Genomic DNA, 27,760 nt, shown 5'->3' on the forward strand with positions numbered 1-27,760 from the left:
TTTTGTAGGCATATTTATCTGCTCAGGTTCTCAGAGCGTTTGGCAAAACCACAGAGAATGTAGCACTCTACACATTTTTACAGAATTTCAATATGTTTTGCTTGAAGAAAAATAGAAAATCAGCAGATGAGCCAGAAATACCCTGCAAGAGTCTACTCCCTCTCGTCTTCTGGACTGCTGTGTTTACTCCTTATCCTACACTGGTGTTTGTTGCGGGAGGCAGGTTTGCAAAATTTGTAGGTGTGGCACACTGACGTGGGAAAGCGTTTGGTGTGCAGGTCCTTGGAGTTTGGGAATCCTGCGAGCCTCTCTGGCGCATCCCGTGTCAATCCCGCAGCATCGCAGTCTCTGTTGCCATGGGGACCGGGGCTCTCCGCAGTGGCAGTGACGATCCGCCCTAACGCTGCCGTGCGATCGCGGGCAGGGAATGAGCCCCGCCACTGATCCCTGCCGGCCCGGCCGTGCCTTTTGTCCTGCCTTTGCTTTGCAGCCGAGCTTTTGGATGGTCTGCAAAACACCAAGAGCTGCCTGGAGACATCTGTCAAAAAGCCAAGGGGAGGGTGAGGCAGGGACACCCTGGGGGGAATAGGGCTGGGAGAAGGGCAACGGGGAAATAGTGCTGTGGGGCAAGGGTAAAACACTGAAGAAGAGAGATGGTGAGACTGCTGCCAAAAGGCATAAGGAGATGTCAGTAGGTGACCCTTGAATCCAGGAGCTGATTTGGAAGGCAGATGCCAAGCTGGCATTACATACAGCTCTTGCTGATGGGAGGTTATTCCCTTCTTGTATGTTTTTTAAACTGTCTTATCTAAGACACATTGTGTATTTCACCGTTCCTGGATGCAGCCTGGTGCAGGCACAAATGGTGACACTGCTGATACTGGCTGGTGACACAATAGTACAACAGTACAACAACATTTCTGAGCATCCAGACATTCCCAAGAGTAAGTCTGAGGACAGTTGTGCATAAAGATGAAGAAGTGCCAGAAATAAGGGTGTGTTCTCATGCAGACCTCTGGTGGTGATGCTGTGCTCTATTTTTCCATAACAAATATGACTTTTACAGGGCACAGCTAGACCTGAGTTACATGTGAGTTTAATCAGCAGGGAAGGATGGTGTTCTTGTTGGGCTGGTTTGGAAATGGGATGTCCAGGATGTGGGATCATAAGGAACAGAGCAAAACTGGACATTTAGGCAACTGAGCACTGCCCTGGAGTTGTGGATTCTGACTCAGTTCTCCTCAGAGGTCCTGTACTGCTGCTCACATCAAAAACTTGGCTTATCAAGGACAGCCAGCAGTTATGTGTTCCCTCCAATCACAGCTTGGCTTGTGATTCATGGTCTACCTGGACAAATTCTGAGCATCCGTTGTGGCAAATGAAGCCCATAGAATTGTCACTTTTGCAGTACAAATGCTGCATGTAATGAATGTATTGCAGAAAATTATGTTCAAAGTGTTTCTGGTCGGTGCAGACAAAATCAGAGGGTATATTTGGCCTTGTAAATTGAAGATGAAGTGCCTTTCATGTCCCAAAGCTGTGCTTGAAAATAAATGTATTAGTAGTTATTACAGATATACATATATAAAAAACAGGGAGAACTACAGAAAGACCTATAAGGGAATTAATAATTTAATCATCAGAAATCAGGTTTACCATGCTGAATGAAAGCCATTCTGCCCCCCATTGGGCATCAAGGAGAAAATAACTGCTCAAAGCTGTTTTTTAAGTGTGTGCTGCCTGGGCCTGCTCACTGAAGGGGGCAGAGGTCACATGAATATGTAGTGAGTGATCCTTAATTACAGATTATCTCACAGGACACATGTGTAATGTGGCTGAATAAAGATTATGGTCTTAATTAGGAGTTTTCTAGGTTTTGAGTGCTTGTCTTTGCAATCAAAATGTTCTTACACTGTGCACTGTTTTATGCACATGTATGCATGCCATGATTGTAAAAGTGAGAGTCTTCTTAGTGCCTGTATTAATCCATAAGAAATTGTTATTAATAACAAGCTGTTCTAGCCATTCCCTTTGCAGTGAAGAGGTGCATGTGTTCTTTGGATCTGATATTCACCAAGATTTTTTGTGGTGCAGTTGACTTCCTGCACTTGCTGGAAAGCTCCCAAGAAGGAACAGCCAAGAGCAGATTGAAGGGTCTCGCCAAGGAGCCTCGTGGCTCCTCATGGCATCATTTTGCACAGTGAGCACTGAGCGTTCAGCTGCCAGATCACAGGGGTTAATTTCCTATTTGAGCCTGTCCTGATGAGGAGATTGTTGGAACTCAGTACATCCCTCTGGGTGTCCAGAGTTGCCAGGACCCCTGCTGGGGGGCTCGGAGACCCTGGCATGCAGCCCAGAACACCTGTGGGTTTGATTATGACCCGTGGAGCAAGTTGCCAGCTTTTTATGAAGACCTGAAAGCCACAGAAGTTTAAGTACTGTAATAATAAAATTGTCACTGGGTGAAAAAGTAGATTTTGGGGATTTTTAGAATAGGGGTTTTGGGGACAAGATGGAGGGACTTGGGCGTGTCCAGCCCTTCTTCTTCTTGTCTGCCTCCATCTTTTGCTGTGATGCTGGCACTTTGGGAGTGGTTTAGAATAGAAGTTCACTGTCTAACATAGGTGATAGATATTGGAAAGTGATTGTAAACATGTTATATGTAGTTCATAGTATAAAGAGCCAGCACTGCCCCAAGGGCGGTCAGAGTGCCGCTGGCTGTCCTGCTGAGCAGACCTCGGCTGGACAAGAGAAAATTTTTATAGATAAGATATAATAAACAACTCTGAGGCTGAAAACTGAAGAATTCCGACTCATTCTTTGGACATGCGGGATGAAACAGAGACTTTTCACGTATCTTGGGGCTGCAATAACCGGCAAACTCCCAAGAGGAGATCAGAGAAGAGAAATGGTGCTAGGTGTGCCTCTGTGCTCCTCAAAAGGACAAGGATTTCGTGTTGTTTCTCATCTGTGATAGCATCTTCTTGCACAGCCTCCTCACTCTTCTCCTAGGCTACAGCTGCATCTTCCCCCACATGTCTCACTTTGAGTGCATTTCTGTGTGGTGCAAGGTTAAGTACCTATCTCACAATTTAGGATGTTGTGGGAGGTGAGACCACACGTAGAATCCTGCCAAACACATTTTTGCAGAAACTCCTTTTCCCAGCATAAGAACAGGTTAAAACAGCAAGAGTGAATCAATCTGGGAGAAGAAATAACAGGACAAAATAGGAATAATTAGGTTTCTTGTACTCTCCTGTACAAACTGGCAGCTGAAGTCACCATTCCTGCACACACATGCAGTTTGATATGTGATTAGTTTAGCAATAGTCCCCTTACACATGACTGCACACCAGCAGCTACTCTGAGATTGTACAGAGCAAAAGCCAGCAGGAGACTTTGCAAAGGTTACTTCTCTGTCCTTGCTGGGTACAGTTTTCTCTCTGCCTCTGGGGGATGATGAGGTTGTGGAAAACACTGTTCTCCAAGGCACCTGTGTTTATGGCAAAAACCAACTTGTTTTGCATTTGAAAGATTTGTCCTTCCTGTGTGTCAAAAGGGATCACTAAATCCCAAAGGCATTTCTGCTGAGGGCCGGTGAGAAATCCTGTGTTGTTCTCTCTCATGGGGAAACTCTCTGTGTACTGTGTGCAGTTACACCATAGATTGTATGATGTAACCTCCTCCACGTGTTGAACCACACCAGTGCAGCAACTTTGGAGAAATTAGAAAGGTACCATGGTGCAAAAAGCAGGAAGCACTGTGCTCTGTCCTGGGTACTGCAGAGAGCGGTGGAAGCAGAGAGGTTCATCTTAAATGCAATGTAAAATCACATATGTCAGGGTCATAGGATCTGTTCATGTCTGTGAGCACCTCTCACACTACAATTAACACTTTAAGGTCACTGGAAGGGATGGCTTTGCTGCTGTTTCTGGTTGTTGCAGTGGGAAGTGTTTAGACAGGAAAAGCACCTGGGGAGCCCTGGGTGGCTGCTGCCAGGCAGAGAGAACTCCGGGCAGTAGGCAGGAAGAACAGCACCACCATTCTACCAGGGGGTCAGGGCATTGCCTGCAGATTTTCCTTAAAATTAGTGTGTTAAAATACTCTGGGTGTCATTGTAGAATCATGGAATAGTTTTGGTTTGGAAGGGACTTTGAAAGGCCTCTTAGTTCAAACCCCCTGACATGAGTAGGGATGTTGTCAACTACATCAGGTTCATCATCGGTCTTCTCCTTAGTTTTACAGTAGTATTTCTGTAAGGAGGCACTCAGGATGGTTTGCTGTTCTGTTTTCCTCTTCCTGCTTGCTCCAAAGTGGCAGAACACAAACTGGTGGCACCTGTCTGCCAGGGTTATGGTAAGAGGAGAGTGGGATCAGTGATTGTAGCAGAGTTTGAGGACAGCAGAATTGCCATTTCACTGCTCTGGAAGAGATAAAATATGGATGTCACCCTTCCCAAGAGAAGCTTAAAATTAGTGGAAAGTAGTTTATTCTTTATTTCAAGCAGTAAAAACCAGTTGCCCAGTGGACAGCTTTTTATTCTTCTTAACTGCATTGAAGTATTAAACAGTATTGCCTGTGTCAGAGCCTGAGAACACAGCTCAAGGCAGAGTGAAGTGCTGGCACCCGGAGATCAGGCACCTGCTTTTCCTTAGACCGGCAGAGCCGGGGCGGCTGGGGACAGACAGGGCTGGAGTGCCACCGTGTGGTGCTCAGCACCAGCGTTGCCAATACACTCGGGGAAAACATTATTTATTGGTTGGGAAAAAACCCCCAAGTATTAAGGAAACCTTTCCTTTCCCCTTGCTTGGCTCTTTCACTCCTGGCTCCTCTGCACTCCTGCAGCAGTGCAGGGGATGCTGAGCTGTTACAGTGTTAGTGGTTCCTCTCTGCCACACCTTCCCTCTCCTCAGATGTTGAATTAAAGACTGATTGTTGTTAAGAAAGCCCTCTGCTGTGTATCCTTGTGTCCTCAAGGAGGAGAAAGGACGCCTAAAGGAGGGGAAGGGACTTGTAAATCCTGTCTGCTGGCTGGTTGCAGTTACAGAGGGGTGAATCATAGGGATTGTGTTGTTCTACTTAGGATTTTGAAAAGTTTGCAAATGTTTCCCTTCAGTATGGAAATGATGTCTCAGGATATCTCTGCAATGTGGAATGGTGGACAATGCAGTGACCTTGAAGCCAGCACCAACAAAGACCAGATAAGCATGAGAGCACAAGGCTACAACTGAACCCAGCTGAAAGATGAGGCACAAAGTGCTGAGGTGCCGTTGCTGCTTTTACACCTGACCAGTGAGCTCTGCCAGTGGAATGTGTTGGCTGACTCAGTGCTCTGGGAGTCTGCTCCATTGCACAGTGTCAAATCTCTGTCAAAAGACTGGTGGTTGGGGCTTTACTTGGAGATTTTGGATTCAGAGAGGTTTCTGAGGTCCCAGATGAATATATTAGTGCTTGACTAGGCTGTTCCTTCTGTTTTTGGAAGCTGTTCTACTTTACATAAATAAGTGTTTTAATTGGGCCATTAATTCATTGAGGTGATAGGACACCTGGGATTTTAAATCTAGGTTTCTCACATCCCTGGCAATGTGTTAAATGTTAGCTAGTGTTTGTCTGTATTATCTCTCACTATAAAGTCCGGCTTCTGCCTTTTCCATACAGGCCAGTTAACTCCTATGGTGAAAACCCATTGTGTGCAATTGTGCCAGCAACTTGTCTTGAAAAAAATCCTCTGTCTTGAAAGGAGTTCTCAGTCTGGCAGCTCTGTGAGCCAGGAGGGAGGATCACCTCTAATACACACTCTGCTCACAGGTGCATGAAGAGGGCAGAGTAGAATTAAAATGCTGCTGTAATCCGGTGCTGGCTGTTGTGGAGATAGAAGCTTGTTTTGCTCTTTGCAAGAGCTTGAGGATGATAAACTGAGGGAAAGCCAGGGATGAAGTATGTCTTTGGTCTAGATCGAGATGTTGACAGTTCTTTTTGTCTGTCTTTTTAATATTAAGTCTCCACTTGCTGCCTTTATCCCTTCCCAATGAAGAGCTCAGCCTTAACCCATGTGAATGAATCATCTGCCCTTTTGCCACATATGTACAAATGATATGTCCAGCTCAGATCTGGACCTCTGGCAGCTGAGGGCCAGCTTTGCTTAGATTTGTGCAGAAGTATTTCCAGCCCATGTCCACCACAGTGGACAATCAATTTAGCCCCAGTCAGGCAGATGTCTGATTTCCAAGTGAGAGCATCTCTTTTGTGATTTCCAGAGTAAGGACAAGGAAATAGGTAAATTTCCAGAGTCTTTATTCATCATTTTCAGTGCTGTTGTCTTGGTGAAATGTGAAGTCACTAAGTGTTGTAGGAATAGTGAAGTGATGAACACAGCTGAGTTCCAGCAAGGTCCCAATTACATCTGGCCTGTCAGATTACAGTGTGCTTTTGCAAGGAGGTGTTTTTGGTAATGTTCTCTGCAGTGCATTTTCATGTCTTCATAATAGTAAGAGGTTGTTTGGGAAAGTGGTTCAGACAGCTCCCTTTTTGTAAGGTCTTTGTTCCCAAGGCTCCTGAGAAGTCACTGAGTGTTTCTCAGAAATTGTTCTTGTTAGAAAGATACTACTTTTCAAAAGTGAAGGTGATTAATCTCGACAGAGTGCTGCCTCTGTTCTGTGAATTGGGAGCCATTCCTGTTAGTTGTTTGAAAAGACATATTTTTCATCCTCATCTTCCCCAGGAAGGAATGGAAATGGAAGGTACTTGAGGAATAGGTTCATGATAATATATACTTTGCGTGAGATGTATCTGCTGATTCTGGGTAGTGCTTTATTTCACACAACTGAAGGTGTACTGGTATGGACAAGCTCTTAAACCTGATGAGTTCACAATGAAAGAAAATGCTGTGCATCAAATACATATTTCTGTGTGTGTGTCTTTGAGGAGTTTTTCAGTCTATGGTGCCATTAACACAGGCCTGGAAGCCAAAACCTAAAAATTATACTACAGTATTACTTTTAAGAAGGACAAGGAAAAAGCCAGTATTTGAAAGTGAGATTTGCATTACACTTTTAAATCATAGAAGGATAACAAGTTACATCCTCTGTGATTTGTGAGGAATCTGTGTATTTAGCTGACTCAAAAATTCCTTTTAAAATTTGTACAACTTAGGAAAGTTATTTGTAATAGGTTATGAAATGCTTTGAAAAGGTCACCTGGCAGGTGCTTGCTGAAGAAGGTAAACAATGGCTCAGAGAACAACAGAAGCTCAGGAAGGAGGCAGGGCCCTTCAGCAGTGCCCTGTACCCTGGTCAGAGGCCCAGGTGTCTTGGGGGGTTTGCTTTGAGATCTGGCTTTCTGGCTTTTGTCTGTCATGCAGGGAAAAATGTCTTAATTTCTGCTGCCTTGGGTATTTGGGTCTTCTCTAGGTGTTTCCTCTAGAAATTCCCCTGTAGTCTGTTTGTTTGGACTTCACAGAAGTACCAAGGATTTCACAGTGGTTGTGCTACAGGGAGTGTCTTGTTCTGTCTCACCCTAAACCAGGGCTGTGTTTCAGCTATCCCAAAACTTTGTGTTTGGGCTGCTTTGAAGCTGAAATAGCTGTCACAGGGCGTGTCAGAATCGTGGCCAGCAGGTCAAGACAGGTGGCTGTTCCCCTCTGCTCCCCTCCTGTGAGACCCCAGCTGGATCATCCTGAGGGGCCTGGCACAGGAGAGGCTTGGATTTGTTGGGACAGGCACAGAGGAGGCCATGAAGATGTTCAGTGATGGAGCAGCACTGCTCTGGTGCCAGGCTGGGAGACTTGGGGGTGTTCAGCCCAAAGGGGCTACAGGACAGCTGAAGCGGGGCATGCAGGGCTACAATAACTGAGAAAAGGGTGGTTTTGGAGTGAATATCCAGGGGAAATTCTTCCTTGTGAGGGTGCTGAGGTGCTGGCACGGGGTGCCCAGAGAAGCTGTGGCTGCCCCATCCCTGGAAGTGTCCAGGACTAGGTTGGACGGGGCTAGTGGAAGGGACTGGGGTAGTGGAAGGCGTCCCTGCCCATGGCAGGGCATGGGGTTGGATCAGCTTTAAGGTGCCTCCGACACAAATCGCTCTGTAGCTGTACGAAGTGTGAATCCAAGGCTGCTTTAGCTTTGCTTGGCCAGGAGAGGGCGATCGTTTGCCATCCATTCCTCGGGCACTCCTGGTGGGAAGCACAACGCGGATGTGCTTCCCGTGCCTCCATGTTTCCGGCAGAAACCAGCCTGTGCCGCAGGAAACGTATCTGCCTTGCTTAGATTTACAAACCTGACTTTTCAGTGGCTGCAGGGGGGACCAGGATGGGTCCCTAGCGGCTCCTGACCCCTCGGCTCTGCGCTCCTGGTGCTTCCCTCCGCTCCTGGTGCATCCCCGCCCCAGGCGCTCTCCAGGGTGCTGGGCTCTCTCCAGGGTGCTGCACGAAAGGCCGGAGGGGGGCACACAGCGCTCGGCCTTGGGATTCACTCTGTAGCAAATTCCGTTCGTTCTTTTACTGTCCTTTCCAAAGAAATTCCTGCTAAAGGTGCCGTTTTTCTGTGTATATGGAATTCAGTGTTCCATAGGCAATAATGCTGTGTCTGTACTGGTTTGGTCACACACTGGGACTACTGAAGTTATTTGGTGGGGGAAGAGACTCCAAAAGTAAAGGATTCTCACCCTCTTTCCTTGGTGAGGCAAAGGTGGAAACCATCTGGCTTAGAAAAAAATGTTCTATGCGTTACTGTGTTTACTATGGCTGATATTTGGGGTGTGTTTTAGATAGGGTCTGGGAGCTTTTGAGAATCCTTAGTGCAAAATGTTATCCTCTGGTTTTATAAACAACTAGCAGACAGGTCTTCTCTTGTTAGAAACAGTGGGGAAATCCATGTCTGTACATACTAAATAATAATTGTGTTAGTAACAATCAGTCAAGCTTTTGATTTGGTCACTGTGGGCAGGTAACCTTTGAATTTGAGGCAGACAGAGCCTGTTGTAACATGAACTTGTGTTGCCTGGTCCAACACTGAAGTGCAGGCACACTACTACACATAACAGCAAGGTTGCTTTAGCAGAGCTGATTATGTGCAGCAGCAAGGTTGCAACTGAAAGGATTTAAAGTGGATGAGATGTGGGTCACATTGGCTTAAGGCTTCCAGTGGCAAACAAGTGAGTTTTCCTGTTACAAGCACTTGCTGCCCTGGTGTAATTATTTTTTCATATATTTCTAATTGGTAAAATTATATTTATTTACATCATCCTCTTGGCTTTGAGAGAACAGAATTCTGTTTACAGATCAACAGATGTTTCTGTTAACCTCTTTATACTACATCCAGCACTGTAGTTCAGCCACATTATTGTAACAGGATGATTTGTGAATGAACTAAGCTACTTCATCAGGGAGGTCAATTGGGTTAGAATGGGGAGCCCTCCTTTTCACTCCTCAGGTTGGTCATTGGCAATATTCCCTTTGTTTTTGGGAAAACAAGGTAATAGAAACTTTTAAATTACAAGTGGTAGGATTGATCTGTCTGGGACACAAGTGACATATATGCAGGTATCTTTCAGCGTGAAATTTGCTTTTTGTGACTCTTTCCCAGATAATTACCTTTAAGCTTGAAACTGTCCTGTATCAGGATGCAGGGTTAGAGAAGGAGCATTCCCTCAGGCTGTTGGAGCACTTGTTTGTGGCACCAGGTGGCACTGGGGGAGCAGCAGGCTGGAAGCAGAGCCCAGCAAGCTCCCCTGCTCTGTGGTGGTGGCTGTGGTGACATTCCAGGTGCTGTGAGTGGAGCAGGCACCAGGCTAGGAAGCCACTCCTGCAGCAACTGGGGGCCTGCCCCTTTGCAGCAGGTCCAGCCAGGTAACTGCAGGGGTGAGGGAATGCCAGGAGTGAGCCTGGGGAGCACAGTCTGCCCTTTGGGAATCACACCCAGCAGGTCTGAAGAACCTTCACAATGGTCCCTTGGATCCTTTTTGTGTTACTAGCAGCTTCTGCCCTTACAGGGCCAGAACCAAACACAGTAAGCAAAGGTGAAAGCAGGTAGGGCAGGGAGGAAGATGGGAAGGCACATTGCAATGTTGGATTAAATGATCAAGGTCCTGTTTCCGAACCCATTGAAATCAATAAAATGTCTGCTGTTGCCCTTAGTGAGCCATTGCAGGAGGCCCTGTTTGACTTAGTTAGAATATGACATCAATATTTTCAATCAATATGAAAAAAAAAATACAGGCAGAGCAATAGTTGGAGTTAATGCAACTTAAGGATCATTGGAAAACCACAGGATGGGTGTGCTTGCTAGAAATACCTATCTGTATTTTGTTTAGGATTCTGATGAAACAAATGTGCTTCTTGAATTGCCAACTCGGATTGGCACTTGCCGGTGGGATACCCACTTGCAGGTGGGATACCTCTACCTCATAATTTGGGTATTTCTTTAAACCAGAGACATCAGTCTCTGCAGGGCCTTTCTACATCATTTTCTTGGTGTTAGGGAAGTTGTTGGTGTATGCAAAGCCTTTCTTTGCCATGGCACAACTGGGGCAGCAACAAAGGCTGACTTTGGATTTTCATGATTCTATAATGGGAATTGTCTTATCTTGGCTCCTTGCTGGTCTGTAGGCACTCACCTGTGGCAGTGGTACTTTGGATAATTAGTTGAGCAGCAGAACTTGGCCTTCATATGTTGTGGGTGATGGAAATTCAGGAAGGTTCAGCAAGAGGCTGCAAAAGTTCCTGGAAAACAGCTGGTGAGGATGGCTGTGTAACTAGAAATGCCTGGCACAGATGCCCAGCAGTCTGAAACAACCAGAACCTGCTGGAGTATTTGAAATTATCATCTATGTTTGTCCTTTTCTACTCTTTGTTAGGTACCCAATTTTGACCACTATTGGAGCCAGAAGTCTTTGGTCTCATCCCACAGTGACTGCTCTTATTTTACTAGGAACATATTATCTCATTTTCTTTGTCCATGATATAGGAAAAATAATTTTATAAGAGCAGATGACCATTTTCAGTAACTCTCCCAAGATGAAGGTAGCTAAGCAGTGTCTCTTTTCCTCCCCGGGGTTAATTATTAGTTGCATTTAATGTTTGTCACTATTGAACTGAAGACCTTCAAGACAGAAACCTGCTCTCTGTGTGTGGGTGGTATTTGAAATGTTGCTGTATCATCTGTGATATATTCTTGGTGATGACCACTAAAGGTGGTGGCAGTGCTGTGATCTATATTCTGGTGGTCTGAGAAAAAAGAAGGGAAAGATGTTAAAACTGGTCTGATTTAGGTCCATTCCTACCTCAACTTGCCTCTTTTCATTTCTTTGGTATTGCTTGCTTTTCAATTAATAAAATAGATATACTCAAGGTACAGAACAAGTCAGGACATAGTTTTATATATCATCTTCTCCGTTCTAGTTCAGTGTCACTAATTTCCAGCACAGAACTTTGAGAAGACCACATTGGTTTTGCATATCGAGTAAAATAAGAATGAGAGAATGTAGAGCTTCTTTTTTAAACCTTAGTATATTTTCTCTCAGGAAATATAAAATGGAACCTATACAGCATGGATATGTGCTTGCTAACTTACTTCCAGTGTTATTGTATCTTTAGAACTACATACCTGTAGGATAACTAGTATGTGACTAGTAACTAAGGGTGTGGGTTAAACAGTGAGTGATACAGGAGGCAATTTATATCTGTAGCCTGTGCTTCCATAGTTAGCTTTGTGCTTTTACTTTCTGCAAGGATTACTTTGCTGCTTTTCTAGGAATACATAGTCCTGTAGGCACTGAAATGGCTGGGTATGCTAATACACACAATCCCTAGGAATACTTTTAAATGGTTGACTTAAGTACTTTGTTACTCTGCCCTGGAATTTCCAAGTTGTTTTGTGCCTATAAAAACAATTCCATCACCTCCTTCAGCATCCCTCAAGAGGTGATGTGGAGAGAAGAGCTTCCTGAGCAGAGGGGGAAGGCTGTCCACCCCTGCCATTTAGCTTGGCTGGAATAGCAGCAGAGGCAAGGTCTTTACCTGTGCTTGTGGGTGGACATGAGCTAATTCAGTGAGCCAGGGCTCTCTGGTTTCCAGGCCACTCAGAGCTGTGTGCCCACCTCCAAGCCTGGCCTAACCTGTCCTGCCTCTCAGCAAGGAGCAGAAGTTTAAATAGGTGCACAATTCGTAGGGACAGGGATGATGGTTGTTGCAGATTTTGTGAAATACCTTGTGCATGCACCTGTGCAGTATTGTGTACAACTTAGACAGGGCATTGCTTTGGAGGGAGCCTAATTCCCTTAGGGAATTGGAACCTGCCTTGTCCAAGTGGGATTTCCATGACAGTAGACAAAATACTGAGTTGTCCAGTTTTCATCCTGGCCAACTATTGCCTAGGACAGCATTTTCCCATTTCTAGCTGTTTGAAACTGGTTTTTATTTCCAGGCAGTTTCCTGTATATTCTAGAGCTTAGAACTGGAAACAACAGTCTCTATTCTGACTATGAAGCTTTTCCCACTCCATCAATGCCTCCCTTTTTTTCTGCATGTTTGGGAACAACTTTGAGTCACACTTCCTCAGCATGGCTCCTAGGCTGGGTTTTAACTTTGTTTTTGCACTACCCACATGATTTATGTAGAGAGAAGCTCATTTTTGTGAGCTGGACCCCTGACAGTGGATATGCTTCAGGGGAGAGAATCACTTGTGTACGTCCTCTCTTTTTGTACTGAATTAGTGCTGGGTTTCACCCACTAGGTTTTTATAGACTGCAAATACTGATTTGCTCAGCAAATCCAGTCTGTCTGCCTGCAAGCTGGTAGGTGAAGCCTAGTGCTGGTCACAGCTGTGGCCATTGCAGCCCTGCAGTGCCAGCCCTGAGTGTCTCAGCTGGTGGGGCAGGCCAGAGAACAGAACCTGGGGACTGTGAAATCAGCGTATCAGGAAGCTGATGCTTAATGCCAGCTTGGGAACAGGCAGACAGGAGCTGGAACCCCAGTGAAGCATCCCCATCTTGGTATCTCAAGATGGGGGAGGTCTCTTGGTATCTCAGGATGGGGGAGATCTCTTGGTGAGGTTCATCACTTGGAGGCTGCGCCCAGATAACACAGGGCTCTGGACATGCTGAAGCCTTATGGGCTTTGTTATCCCAAATGGGAATTCATTGAATCTCACGAGTTCTGTATTTCTACATCCTGAGCTGAGGATGACACATGCATTTCAGAGAAAACCCACCCTTTTTCTGGAACTGTGTTCTTCTGTTATTGTGCATCTGCCCACTCTCCCACTCCCCTCCTACACATGGTTTGTGACAGCATCGCTGTATGTTCTGCTCTTCTCATGTAGCACCTCCACAATACGTTTTCTATGTTTAGGGGAAATTGCTCAGTCTCCATTTTTACTTGAAAATGTAATCTTCAGACTGATGTCTGTAGAAGAATTTGTTTTTGTTAGGATCTCTATACATAATGCGATGATAAGCCTGTTCCTTCTTTTTTTTTTTTTTTTTAGGAAAATATGTCTAAGAATATTTCTTTCCTGCGGGGACATAAGCTGTGTCAAATATTGATACTTTATGTTCTTCTCCCCAGACAAGATATACTCTTTCCAAAATAATCTATCAAAAGTAACTTTTTTCTTTCCTTCCATATTTTTATGTCTCTTTGAGGTTAGGGAGGAAATGTTTGTGGTACATAGTAGTGAACTCATAGAGCTGGCCTGAAGTTCTTCTTTGCCAGTAATCCTAAAAGAATATTTGCTATTTTATTTCATTTTACTTGGCACCAGTTGTTCAGTTCCAGTGTCTGATGTTTTTCTCTTGTGTGGCCTGGGTTAGAAGGTACATCAAGTCCTTGGTTAACTTGTAAGCAAGTTTCCTGAAAGAATAATAATTTGATACTGAGGTGATGAGCCTGTGTGTATCAATCATCAAAAGATGACAAATTGTTTGATAATAATGACTGCCATAAACCCTCCTGTGTATCAAAAACTACTGTGTGGACTGTGTTGCAGGATTTAAGCTTTTAGTGCCTTAGACACCTTGAACCATGGTCTGGGGAAATCCTAAGTTTTTAAGTGTGGGTTTTTAAGTGTGGTGGCTTGTGATTTGGTCTTATTTTCAAACTTGTTGTTTAAGATCCCAAAGAGGTTGGAAAGATATCAGGAAAGTTCAGTTCTACACTACCAGCTGTTAGTTTCTGGTTTACAAGTGATGGTACCTGTGAGGTTCATACAATGTGAAGAGGACAAGGCATGCCAGAGTCCTATCAGGGATTCCAATCTTCCCCTTTATTCTATTCCCGTGGCTGCCTCCACCTGTTTCACTGTTGTGGTGGCTGTTACTGCAGCCACTTGTGTTTTAGCCATAGCTTTGTGTAGCCTAGTTTTCCACAAATGGAACAACTGGGAGAAAGTCAGCCTGTACAAAGAGAGGAGCCAGAAAAAGCTTGGCTGACACTTCCTGCCCTGCTGCTTCCCATGCCTCCTTCCACTAGGGAAATGTGTTTTGGATTGAATGCACAGATCACTGGCTCAAATGCAAAATAGATCCCTGTTTTAAAGATGCTTTTATAATGCTTTGTAGTTTTCATATGTAATCCTTCGTGAAAATTTGGTCCATGATATTTTCAAAGTGAAACCTTATAGTAACCATAGAACTCATCAATGAGAACTAGTTCCATGGTGACAATCAGTGGTCCTGCTTCACATGAACTGGGGACCACCAAGTTCTGTGGGGTAGTAGGGCAGTGTGAGGGGGGAATTCAGGCTGATCTATGAGCTGCTGTCACATGAAGAGCTCTCAGGATGTCTGTCACTTGTGGTGGGGCTGTGTTACAGAGGAATTCATGGTGCATGGCTCTAGGGACCATTCAGTACAATTCCCTGAAGTTGGGGGAATGTATTGCAGGGGGGAGCTTGACTCAGGGAATTGTTTCTTTGGTTTGGTGGGGTTTATTGCTGGTGTCAGTGAGCTGCTGTATCCCTGTGGCTCTGGGGTAGTGACTAAGCCAGGGATGCAGACGGCTCTGCTGCATTGGGGAGTCCCATCCTGCCTCTCCCTCAGCACCTGCCTGAAGAGGCTGGAGCAGTGGTGCTGGAGGGAGTGGAATGGGATCAGTTGTCTGCTAGCAACCAATGCAAAGCCTCTTTTGATCTACCCGGGGCCTGTTTTGATGAATAAAAGCTTGATGCTGATAGTGATAAGAGTTACCCGAGCAGGCGGGAGCAGAACTTTGATGTGCTGGTTTAGCAGGGCGTTAAGCAATGAGGAAATGACAGACCCATCTGTCTTGGATATTAGTGCCAGTAATTAGTGTTCCGTACCCGAATGATATTTGGGTAATGGGAGTGACTAAGTAGAGACATATTGTCACTGTTTCTCTTGGTCACTGTTGGTCTGCAGGTACAAGCACTGTCCATCTTCAAGGCAGGCCTTCAGAAGCTGTTTTAGGAAGTGCCTGAGATCAGCTTTTGGGGTTGAAAAACAACAAGCAGCACCCCTGGTGGTATTATTTTTCTTTTGGTGGGGTTGAGCCGAGCGGGGCAGGCTGAGCCCAGATTACGCTGCGTGCTCTGTGCTGTCCCTCCTCGCTGCTGAATGCAGCTCTCTTGATGCAGCCTCACGTGGCTGCAGAGAGGCACAATGAGGACTTGAACACTGCCAGCCCTTTCCAGGCGTCTCTCCCACTGGCTGCAGGTGAGCCTGGGCTCTCCCAGCCCAGCGCATTTTCCTCCCGGCTTCCTACGGACCGCCTCGGCAGTGAGGGAGGATCGTGAGGAGGAGGAGGGGAGCAGCAAGGCGTGTGCCGGGCTCCGGCACAGCCGGTGGCAGCAGCAGCAGCAAGTCAGTAAGTCAGACTGCACCATTTTCTTCTCACCCTGCGTGAAGGCGATGTGAGAAGCTGACGGGAGCTGCCCCCTCCCCCTCTCGCTGGGGATGCTGAAGTGGAGCCCTCCTCCCAGACAGAAGACGCAGTCTCTCTGGAGGAATCCCAAAAGACCTTCCCAGTTTGGTGATGTGTGTTTAAAGGCCGATTTTTCTTTTCCTTTTTTTTCCCTTCCCTTTTTTTTTTTTTTTTCTCCCTTCCCAGCTGAGTCTGAAGCCCGCCTTCTCTTGCAGGCACCGCCAAGCTGAAGGGCTTGCAGCCTGCTAGGAGGGATTTTCTGGCTGCTCGCGTGTGTGTGGCTGCGGGCACTTTGGCACCCTGCGTGCTGGCCACGGCTCTGCTGCTCCCCAGCCATGGGTGCTGCAGGGGCTGGGGCAGAGCCGTGACCTTTCCTGGGCTGCCCGAGGAGGAAGAGTGGATTACGCCGTGAACTTGTGGCTCGCAGCCAGTGCCCTTGCGGAAAAAATAAATCACCTGGATAGCCGCGTGTGCTGGGGACAGCTTCCTTGGGGCTGGGCTTCTCCTCGCCAAAATGGCTCATGCGGCCGCTTCCATTAAAAAAGTTCGGGAGTCTGAAATCGAAGAGAGGGAGAGAAACCTTGAGAAGGAAAGGAAAAGGCAGCGGAAAATCTCTAGGGCTGATCGGAAACGCAAGGTATGAGGGGGAAACCAGCCCCCTTCTCCCTTTCCCCCCACCCTTCCTCTGTCTGTGCAGCACTTGACAGGTGTTTGCTGCCATGTGCAATGCTCTCCCCTTCGTTTTCCAGACCTTCCCCATCACGTTTCCATTTTGCATCCCTTCCCATCCCCTCGGAGCCCTGCTGTGGTCTTAGCCCATCTGCAGTGAGATTAAAGTGCTGCCAGCCATGGCAGCCCACAGCCATGCAGGGAACATGCACATAAAGATGGCATGCTGGTATCTCCACTTTCCCTTCATCCCAGAAGGCCTGGAGCTCCCTGCCATCATTCTCAGCCAGGTGCTCCAAGCCCCTGGCTGATCTGGAGAAGTTGTCAAGGCAGGGAGGTGGCTGTGCTTGTGCTTTGCAGTGCCAAGGTGCATTTCTCTACTTCACAACAGCATTTCTCCCCCATTTCCCATTTTTAGTTCCGCTTCCCACCTCCTCAGCAGTGCTCAGTGCTCTGTGTAGGACCCGCCTTGGGGTGCTGGGAGCATCAGCTGAGCTATGTTGCAGTTTTTGGGTGTCACAAAAGGGATTCTGGGCTTGCCGCTGTGATTCAGTGTATTTACATTGCACATTGCAGGTATATTTGTCTAGGCAGGGCCTGGCACACAAGTCTGCAATCTGACAGGTTTGCCTCTGTTACTGATGGCAATTTCTACTTTTCTTAAGGTATAGCTCTTTAGATGGTTCTGATTTTTGGGAGGTTTCTCATGTTTTATAATTAATTGTTGTTTTCCTTCTGTGTTAGAGAGAATATCTCTCCTTGTCTCGGGATGAAAAAATAGAGAACAATAAGAAAATCAATAGAGGTGATTTTTTTGCCCAATCACTCTATAGTTTCTAAGTACACAAAAAATACAATAGTGGAGAAAATACTAAAATGAAGGTTCTGTTCATCTCAGCTTTAGGACTGTGATACATGGGGAGTGCCTGTGTTAATGCTTTCTCATTGCTGTTTCTTTCCTTCCATCTCTGGATTCTGTGGCTTGTCATATGCGTTTTAACCCATTCCCTGACACTGTGTTTTTATCCATACTTTGTTAATTTCTCTGGAAGGGAAAATATCAAGAGGCAATTCCCCCCTGCCCCTCTCCCCTTTCTGCTACATTGCATGTAAACACAGATATCTGTGAGAATAAAAGCCTAGAATTCAGCCATGTAATGTTTGAATTTACAGATTTTTTTGGCAGATCTCTAGAATTCAGAAGCCATCTGCTCCCTTGGCATACCTGGGCAGTTTTGAATTTGTTTTGCATTCAGTCTTAAGGTTTTTTTGTATTCTGAACTGCATGGCTTAAATAAAATGACAGAGGCCGTTTGATGCCTTTAGGACCTCTGGCTGTAATCTCCATGACTTTTCAAATGCTCACTTTGAGTTTATTAAGTCACATCCAAATTGTCTTTATAAAAACCAGGAATGTCATTTCTCATGGATGCAGTGTCTGGATGCTGGGCAGGGCTGCTTGGAGCAGATTGTGATTACTCTCCTAATCCCTTGAATGGGGCACTGCAGCATAAGGTAGTTTTTGTGATTACATTTTTGATTGTGGAATCCTCTGAAAAACAGCCTTTTTAAAAAATGTGCTTAATGTGTAGATGTCCTTGCTAGAAGGGCTTTTTTTTCCCTGTCTGCCCAGCACCCATCTCAGTTACTTAATTGCAGTGTGCGTTGTTTTTCCCGATTGTCACAAGTCCTATTTCCTCAACGTGTTTGATTGCAATGCCTATTGGACTGCTTTAATTAAAGCTGGATGGAATTAATGCTGCCCCTCCTGCTATCTCTGTTCCCAGAGTGCAGCATATCCCTGGCTGCCAGCAGGCAGGCTCAGGCCGCATCCCTTTTGGTAACCGTGTGTGCTGATGCAGGCTCCTCACCAGATAGCTGGATCCAGGGATCACCAGCAGGCTTTGCTTAGGAAACACAGGGAACACTCCAGTGCTCTGTGCCTTTCCTCCTTTTTAATATTCCACCCCTGCTCCTGACTGCCTTCTACTGCGGCTGTACCTTGCTGTTACATAAACAAGTGCCTGGCTGCACCCTAAACTTGCCTTCAGTCAGATGGTCGGGGGCTGGGTCAGCCTGGGCTTTTCCATCCTGCTGCTGCTGCTGCAGGAGGCACACAGCAGCACAGCCGTGAGTTGTTTATGTCTGTATCTGTACATGCCCGTGCTGTGCACAATGCAGGGTGTAGAGCAGAAATGTGGGTTTGTATGCACACCCATCACACATACACATAACAACACAAATAGAGAATATATGCTACATACAGTCTTTTTATTTAATCATCAATTTAAGCGAGGTACGTATCTGTGAGATATTTATGTGTCTGTCGCTTTAATTCCTGAAGAGCAATAAATGGTTTTACTGTGAAATGGGATTATCTCCTAGTAGGGGCCCTCCCAGTTCTTGTTGACTTTCTTGGAAAATGGAGGCTAGGAACAAATTAGGTGTGCAGGTCCGTGAGAGGCAAAATGCAAATGAATATATTTTTGATTGCTCTTAGTACTTACAGTGTTTCTGCCTGGGGGGGAATCTGGTTCCAACTTTGTGATTCGTTTGAAAGGCCTTACACTGCAGTGAGTGGATTTTCTCTACAATGGAGATCCATTTTGTTTGTGGAGGGATCATTGGTGTGGGGGAATGTGTCAGGTGCTGTGGGCTGTCTTTCCCAACCCTCACTTGGATATGTGCCACGCACCAGTACGTGCTGAGTGCACAAAGCGCTCGTTTGGCCTCGTGATAGAAACTTTTCCTGTGTCCCTGGAACATCCTGATTATGCAAAAGAGGATAAATGAAGGGCCATGGCTTTAGCTCTTTCACTCAAGCAGGATGCTGGGCATCTGTTAGTACCATGCCACCCTTCTCCAGGCTCCCAGGGATGCTGCAGGGCGTGGGCTCGTTGTTCCTCTGCCTCTTGAGTGTTTTGCCATGTGACCATCACCTGTCTGGGAGCAGCACTGCAAGCTGGCTGCAGCCCTGTGCTGCTGGGCTGGGACCAGAACGTTCTGAGGTGTTGTCACAGCTGCTGCCTGATGTAGCCCCAGGCCCTCACAGGCCCCTGGCCAGCAGGAGCAGGGAGCTGCTCACATCCTCTCTTGGCCAGCCTTAGTGGTTCTTTAAGGATGAACAGAATAATTCCATGCTCAAAAACTGGGAAAAGGAGTTTTGCACTCTGAAGACTTTCTCTTGTGTTCTTTTTGAGATTGATTCGTTTGATTTTAAAAACCGGTTGACAAGAGATAGCTCTGCTTATCTTGCATCCAAGTTGGAAATTTTTCCTTTTATGCAGGTCTGACCTTTTCTTGCAGTGTGAAAACAAGGGTACTGGTGCAAACACATGTATGTAAACAGCCCCCCACCTTCTGAATAATTGTATGGGTACCCAAATGTGTCAAGAACATTAAAAACCAGGTACTAACACAGTACGTGAGCAGCTTCAAATATATAGATTTTATGGCAATTTAATTCCATTTTGCCTAAATCCAGGATACATAAGGCCCAACTCCACTGGCCTCTTGGTGCCTTTGGAGAGAGCTACCTGTGGCTCACCCTTTGCAGAGTGAGGCAAGGGAAGCGGGGTGGTTCTGTGACGGTCACTCACTGAGTCAGCAGCCAAGCTGGAATTACAGCCTGGGAATCCAGCTGCCTAGCCCTGGCTCTATGTAACACATACTTGCTTCTCCCTGTTTAAAGTACTTGTCAAAGCAGACACAGCTTCCTGTTTCTGCATGTGACAAGTGTTGAAAAGATTTTTGAAAACCCACATAAAATCCCAAACTAAAAACACGTTACAAAAAATGGATTCTACTGCCAAATGAAACTGGTTTTTGAATGTTACAGATGTGGTAATCTTATGACTGCTACCATTTTGCTATCAGTCATGAGGACAGAGTTTGACATCTGGTCTGTACTGGCAGTAGCTGGGTCTTCATTTAGTATTTTAAAAAGGTTTAAAAAACTTATACCTTTTTTCAGGCCAGATTCATGAGTGCAGCTTTCTTAGCATAAAATGTTCCACAGCATCTGGAATATCCATCACTGTTTGCTAAAAGAGATAGAGAACCAATGGCATCAGGTGAATTTTGTCCTTCCATTGACACCCTAAGCACAGCTGAAGCTCACACAGAGCTACTGCTGGACAATACCTGCAGAAAGACAAGGATGGAGGGATTCTGCTGCTACCAGAATTCCAGTGTGTGTGGGGAAGAGTCAACATGCACCAAGTGCCTTCCATTATGGAGCTGCAGGAGACAGGAAATGAGTTTGCTTACCATCTCCTTTTTCACAAAAGAAGAAAATGAGAGACTTCTCACATTCTAGAAAATGTTGCCAGATTGGTCTTAAATCCAGGCCCACTTGAATTTCAAGCACATCTTTGGCAGGGAGGGTGGCTGTTTGTCATTGGGTACATGGGCTCTGCACCAAGGCCAGCAGCCCCACAGTTCATCCCTTTGGAAAGGGCCAGAGTTCAGTGAGGAGAGAGGATGTGGAGGAACTAAGGAGTGCTTGGTGTGCTAGAAAAAGGCATCCTGAGGAGAAGGAAGTCATGCAGAGAGCCAGTTCTTTGCTCTTGAACACTCTTGTGTGGTTCATGGATGCCAGCCACTATCTCACCTGGTGTGAACCTGCTGTGGGCTCCCTGTGGAGTTCGTGTCAGGATAAGGAAGGGAAAGAGTCTCTCACTGCTTGACCTCTGTGCTGGAGCTTTCAAGGTTCACTGCAGCTTTAACCTGCTGTTCTTTCCTTAGCACTGAATATGTCTTATCTGTTCAGTGTTGTGTTCGTTGCCTTGGCAAACGTCTCTGTGATTCACTGGAGTTTCTAGATGTTTCAAATGTCTCTCCAGCCATGAAAAAAAACGTTTTTGGTGTTTTGTAACGGGGTGTTTGCATAGGAGGTGCCTATTCCTGATGCCCTTTGAGCATTTTCCTTCTGTATCTCAAGCTAATATTTTCCTCATGGAGCTATTTCTGGGCACAAAAATATTACCTTGCTGGTTTGCTTCCTTGTGAAATGGAGCTTCTTTGGATGACATTGCACTTCAGAATAGATTGGGACTTGCTGCTTCATTTTCTCCATATCCTGTTTGAGGGGTGTGATGTGCATGGGCACAAATACATGGTGTTCTGAAGAGAAGCAAGATTGATGATCTCCAGTTCCCTCACTTCTGATGGGAAATGAGCAATTTTCAAGTTTAAATTTGCTTACCTTTATGTTGTTGTCTAATCATTCCTTGATTTATATGTGGTATTTCAGTTAATTTCCTTGGTAATTTTTGAAACACAAGATTTATTCAATCTTAATAAATCATATGTAGACAGTATTTCAAAACACAGATAATTTATCTCAATGTGGTTTTGGTATTGTGGGTGACTGTGCCTCTTCAGAAGTTTAAGTTGAATTAATCCATATCTGGAATACTGGGGAAAAGATTAACAGGGTCTGTCAGCTCTATTGTGTGAGACACTGGATGCAGGAAGAGGAAAATATGTTCCTGGAATGCTAAATCCCTTTGCATTGTAAAGCTTGTGGGTGCAATCCAGTGTCATGGCAGACGCTTTGGATTTTATGGCAGCATTAACTCATTATGTGATTGTTTCTAAAAAGTTATGAAAGTGTCTGAAATGCCCAAGTTTCCATCTCTCCCTTTGTCTTTATCAGTGAAAAGAACTTCTGCTGAGCTTTTAAAAGAGCAATCTAGAGAGAGGAGAAATGTCACCACCTGCCTACAGTGACTGTCCACCTATCCTGTCTCTGCAAATTTAACTTAGCATGAATGATTAAAAAAAGTTGAGAGACATTTGCACATTGTAGGAAATCATCCATGATAAACTTTTCTCGCTTTGGGGATGGATTTGTTGACCTTGTGAAATATTTTGTGTCCTTTAAATTCATTACTTTTCCTGCACCACTGGAAGAATTATTATGTGACGTTTGGGCAGCTTTGTGTTAAGCAATTAAAAAAATGTTTAATGAGGATGTCAGATGTTAAACTGTGAAGTGTCAAGCTTTTTGAAATCTGGCTTCTGTAATTTAGTCCCTCAGGCTTTTCCACTGAACTCCTGGGGAAAGTTTGGCACCTGAAGTGAGAGCAGCATATGAGCTCTGGGTTGATAGTTTAATGGGGAAAGCTGGAGCCATGCCTGGGGGATGTATTGCAAATCTATAGTGCATGCAGAGGGTGGGAGCAGGAGTGCTGCCTTTCAGGCACCACCTCCTTCCTGAGATGGTGCCACAGGCTACAGCTGGCAGGCTGATGGATTGTCACACTTTATTGACCTGGCTCACAAAACATCTTCTGGGTTACTTTTTGGGAATGTAGGTGCTACTTCAGGTTGTGTAAAAAAGAATTCCTGTTCTCTGGGTCAGTCTCAAGCAGCTCCTTTGTGCACTCATGGTACTGGTAGTTTTGTTTGAACATCTGATGAGCTCTTCCATACATCTTGATGAATGAGCCTGTTAGCAACTTGTCTTTTTAGCCTTAGACAGCAAAAATCAATTTTTTTCCCCTGTTCATTCCATGGGGTTGTCTAGATAGGTTTAGGTATTCCCCATTGTTACACAGTTATATGTAGTATTGGAGCATATAATAGGAATTACTGAAATCTGAGGAATGTAATTAAGTGAATTTCAGGTGGTTCACAGAGCTGGTGCTGTTCAAGGGTTTTCACTTGGGAATTACCTGTGAAAGTTCCATGTATTGTGAATATATTTAATGTGTTGCTTATAGTTTTTCAGAGTTGCTTCAAAACCATGTTAATGCTCATTCCTATGCTAAGGCCTTCCATGTACGGATCAATACAGATTAATTGCTAGCTGCCCTTTTATAAGTGACTGAAAACAAAGGCTGCAATTAAAAAAATGTCTGTAATTCCCTTCTATTTGTTGATGCTACTGAAGGATTTAGCATGTTAACCTCCCCAAAATCTAGCAGGTTCATTAGCTGCTTAGGGCTTTGGAAAAGAGACATTTTGGGGAGGTGAGCCTAAGTAAGGTATCAGAGTACACATTTCTGTTTAAGGTCAGTTTTTTGTCCTCCAGCAGAATCCTTTTCTGATGAAGATAGGATAAGAATGAACAGAAGGAGAAAGGGGAGAGAAGTAACACAAGATTTTAAGTTACCCTGTTTGCCTGTGCTCTCAAGTAGCCCAGTGAAACTGATTGTCTGGCTCAGGAAAAACTCACAGTGTTTCATATTTAGCAAATATTAATGGGATGCTGCTCTTGTACATGACCTGAGGAGGGGTGTGGATTTCTTTGGCCTGATAATTTAGATCTGCCTTCTCTTTATTCCTGTATGTGAAATAAGGCAGCATTGACAAGTGGTGTTCACCCATGATGCGTGTATCTCTTATTTCCCCAGGCTGGTAGAAAATTATTTCAGCCAATAGAACCATAATTACAAGCCTTTCTAAGCTGTTTTAGGTTGAATAATTTAAGCTTATTTTAAATTATTTACTATTTCTAGCCTGTGCTATGGCAGGATGTCTAACTGAGACATGTCACTGCTCAAAACCAGTGAGGCTGGTGCAACAGGAGACTGGAGGAGACAAAAGCCACTTTGTGCCTCGCTGCTCAGGCCATGATTTACTGGGGACTGCCTGGACCCACTGGAGCCTTCTTGTTCCCCGGCTTCATTTCTTTTTAAAGGCACCAGCGCAGCAGGGAGGATGAAATCACATGCATTGTGTTGATTTTAGTCTCACTGCTGGAGCAAGAGGAGGCAGTAACTAAGATATCCCAAAAGGTCCCCATACGTGAGTGGAGAATAGTTAAGCTCAGCAAACCTTTTCTATTTTTGCTGATGAACATGGTGCTGGACATCAAAGCTACCCAAATTAAAATATTTGTTGCTGCCATCCATATTCCTAGGCCAGGAAGACTCAGTTCTGCTTAGTTAACTCAGGTAACAGTGCAAGTTATCTGTTTTAGCCTCTCCACGGGGTGTCCATGGATTTAATATCAGCTCTGTTTAGTTACTGCTGGGAGTCAGGGAATCACAGGAGGGTTTGTGTCAGAAGGGTCCTTAAAGCCCATCTCATTCCACCCCCTGCCATGAGCAGGGGCACCTTCCACTGGGCCAGGGTGCTCAGGGCCCCATCCAACCTGGCCTTGGACACTCCCAGGGATGGGGCACCCACAGCTGCTCTGGGTGACCTGTGCCAGAACCTCCCCACCCTCACAGGAGAGAATTTCTCCCAGTTATTCTATCTGGTCCTGCCCTCATTCAGTGTGAAGCTGTTGCTGCTTGTTATTGAAATAACACTCTTGCATGATACACATTAAAACCTGAAAACTTTATGTAACAGCAAAAGAAAAACCAGTAGTTTTCCAAATGATACCTATTTCTCTTTATCTTGTTTGTGGAAAAGCTTATGAACAGACACCATTTGAAAGTGTTTTGGTACTGTGGAATGACTTAGCAGGATGAATTGAATAAAATCTAAAATGCTGATGTGAGCCTTAAATTGCCGAGTATGTGCAGAGTAGGGTGGCTTTCATAAGCATGGATTTGTTTTGCAAAATTTGACATTTGCTGGAGACAAAAAGTAATACAGATTAAAAAAAATATTTTGACTGGTCAGTGCAACTGCTGTATCATAGTTAAATTTTCCTGAGGAAATGCATGGAGACTCCATAGCAACTAGATGAGATGTGTGTTATATTCTCCACGCTGCTGCTGTCTTTTCTCAGGAGAATCCAGCCATCCCCTACTGCCCCCACAGTCTAGCTGGGCTTGGCAAATGGCAGCTGCAGCCACTGGCCACTGACTGCACTATTTTTAGGATCGTGAAAAATCCCCCAAGTTGTATTTTTTTCCTTTCTTTTCTTGGTGAGGACAGCACAAAGCCTGCAGTACTGTCTGAAGGGTGGACAAGCCACTCAGGCACTCCTTCGGTAATAAATGATGTACTAACCTCTTGTTTCCTGGGATGCAGGTGTTAGCACTGGGTGCTTCAACACAGCACTGTGCACCCTCATGTGGTGCAGGCTGTTAGCCTGGTGAGTGATGAGGCCCTGGAAAAGGTTTCCCAAAGAAGCGAAAGCAGAAATAATTAATAGCTGTGCCCAGAGCCAGCTCTGCATTGCAGCACGAGTTCTCCCAAGCCTAAGGAAGTACGTGCTTGGCTGCCTTCCCTGGGTTTCTAAGGAAGCCCAGCACTGGACCTGTGTGGTTTGGGGGTTGCTGATGCTCCCGGTGCCTGTGGGGTGGCACTGCAGTGCTGGTGGGAGGGCAGGTGGGATGCATTGCCCTGCAGAGCCAGCACAGGGCTCGGTGTCCCTCCCAGTTCCATTTGTCCCTGCAGCTATGGAACAGCGCTCTGCCACCAACCTTGGTGTGTTTGCTCTGAGCAGTGCTTGGGAATTCATTAAAGCAGAGGAGTGAAGGAAATTGTCTGAGGGCAGCTTAGGAGGAACCAGTCCTGCTACAGCTGCTGAATATGCAGGTGGTTGTAAAGGTTAATGAACACCGGTTTTCTCTTTATAGCCATCATCTGGCTGGGTTTAGCAGCACACATTCCATTATTTTGGGCAATAAACCATCATTATGTTGTAGTCTCTGCATAGTTGTAATAATGATCATTGGCCCAGAAATGTGAAACACAGGAAGGAGTATTTTATCCTTTTTAAACCAACTTCAATGTGCAAGCTTAATGATACAAAAGCATAAGGCTTGAGAGGACGCAGCCTCCTTCTGGAAGAGGTGTTTGAGATGGAAAAGGATAATTTGTAGATAGGGAACTGTAATTAAAGGTTATAAAGGAGCACTTGGTTCTATAACACTACATATTATAATCTCAACTCTTAATATAACTTAACCCTGAAAGATTTGCCAATGATTTCAGGAGATTTAGGTTTTTTCCAGATGATTTCTGCCAGGAGATAATTCACCTCCTATTACATAACCATCTTAGTGATTTATATTTTCCAATGTAATTTTTCAACATGTGTGCACTTTCTGTAATACAGCTCTGTGATTGAAGGACAGATTATGTATGGTGGGAAATAATGTCCCGCAAATGTACCTTGAGATCCAAAATGTTCTTTATGTAATTCTTAGGTTCTATGACCCCTCCTGTTCCAATCACCCCATTGTTGGCACGAGGAGAACCTTGGTGTTCTGGTACTATTTATAAATTTAATACCCATCTAAAAATAATGATTAAAATAAATAGAGAAGCAGAAAGCACTGGAAAATCCCAAATGGAATTGGAGAGAAATCTGTAAAGGCAGAGGGGTAAAATGAAGGTGGTTTTTCCCAACACCTGGAACTCGAGATGCCCATGTGCCTTTTGCAGAGCAAGCATGCTTCCTTGCAAAGCATCTAGTGCACTTCTAGCCCATTTGAACAGAAGTTCTAAATATTCTTCTCTGGTTTTACTTTTGACAGTTATTTGCAGCAGTTGAGATTGTTCCAATCTATGATCCTTTCAGTTCTGTAAGGACTATCTGCAATATGTTTTGCTGTCTATTTTGTCCTGTAATCTCCCATTGCTTCTTAATATATGGGACTATGAGTAATGCCTTGAGATTATTAATACAGAAGTTTGGTGGAACTTTAATCTCCTCAGAGATTGTGGAGGTGGGAGACCCCTGTTAGTGAAAAACAGGGTCAGAGAATGAATAAAAGTCTTCCCAAGTGTTGCTTCAGGGCATCAGTGTCTTTATCTTGGATATTTGTGAAAGTGTTAAAAAACTAAAAATAGGTGCTTGCCTGCTGTGCTAAGACAGTGCAGCATCAGGTGGTGGTTGCTGATCAGGCAAGAAAGAGTCCAAGTTTTGCCATGTAGGAGTTGTCAGACACTGGAACAGACTGCCAGGGCAGTGGTGGAGTCACCATCCCTGGAGAGGTTTGAAAGATGTGTGGATGTGGCACTTGGGAACACAGGTTAGTGGTGGCTTGGCAGTGCTGGGGGAACACTTGGATCTTGTCCATCCTAAATTACTCCATAATTCTGTAGCTGATCAATGAGGCTGTGGCTTGTAGAGAATCTGGCTGACAGATCTGCCACGGGGTTAATTTACTTGGATTTTCATCCTTGACAGTTCTTTAGTGCTGGAGGGAGTTGGAGCAGGGAGGGAGGGAGGACCTACTGGCCTGGGATAAACTGATCCTACTGTGATCCAAAGGCCAAGGCCAGGCTCATTTCAGTGGGTGCTAGAGCAGCCTCATGGAGAATGGATAAGAATAGACAAATACTCATTTAATCAGACAGCTG

The 27,760-nt window shown here is 45.1% G+C and overlaps 1 protein-coding gene across 37 annotated transcripts in view; it reads left to right on the top strand.

Annotated features, from left to right (window-relative positions):
- Nucleotides 1–27,760, top strand: part of ANK2 (ankyrin 2) — a 277,436-nt gene that overhangs the window by 111,854 nt on the left and 137,822 nt on the right. For 4 of the 37 annotated variants that reach the window (XM_077176870.1, XM_077176872.1, XM_077176875.1 and 1 more), the window contains exon 1: nt 15,746–16,508. The exons of 12 other annotated variants lie outside the window; for them this stretch is intronic. In XM_077176870.1, the coding sequence (XP_077032985.1) occupies nt 16,386–16,508 (123 nt within the window). In that variant the 5' untranslated portion in view covers nt 15,746–16,385. Of the gene's footprint in view, nt 1–15,745; nt 16,509–27,760 lie in introns of those variants that run through there. 21 more of the 37 variants (XM_077176892.1, XM_077176897.1, XM_077176890.1 and 18 more) reach the window with 11 other exon arrangements.

The sequence above is a fragment of the Agelaius phoeniceus genome, chromosome 4 (assembly GCF_051311805.1).
Source record: "Agelaius phoeniceus isolate bAgePho1 chromosome 4, bAgePho1.hap1, whole genome shotgun sequence".
In the NCBI taxonomy this organism is placed as follows: domain Eukaryota; kingdom Metazoa; phylum Chordata; class Aves; order Passeriformes; family Icteridae; genus Agelaius; species Agelaius phoeniceus.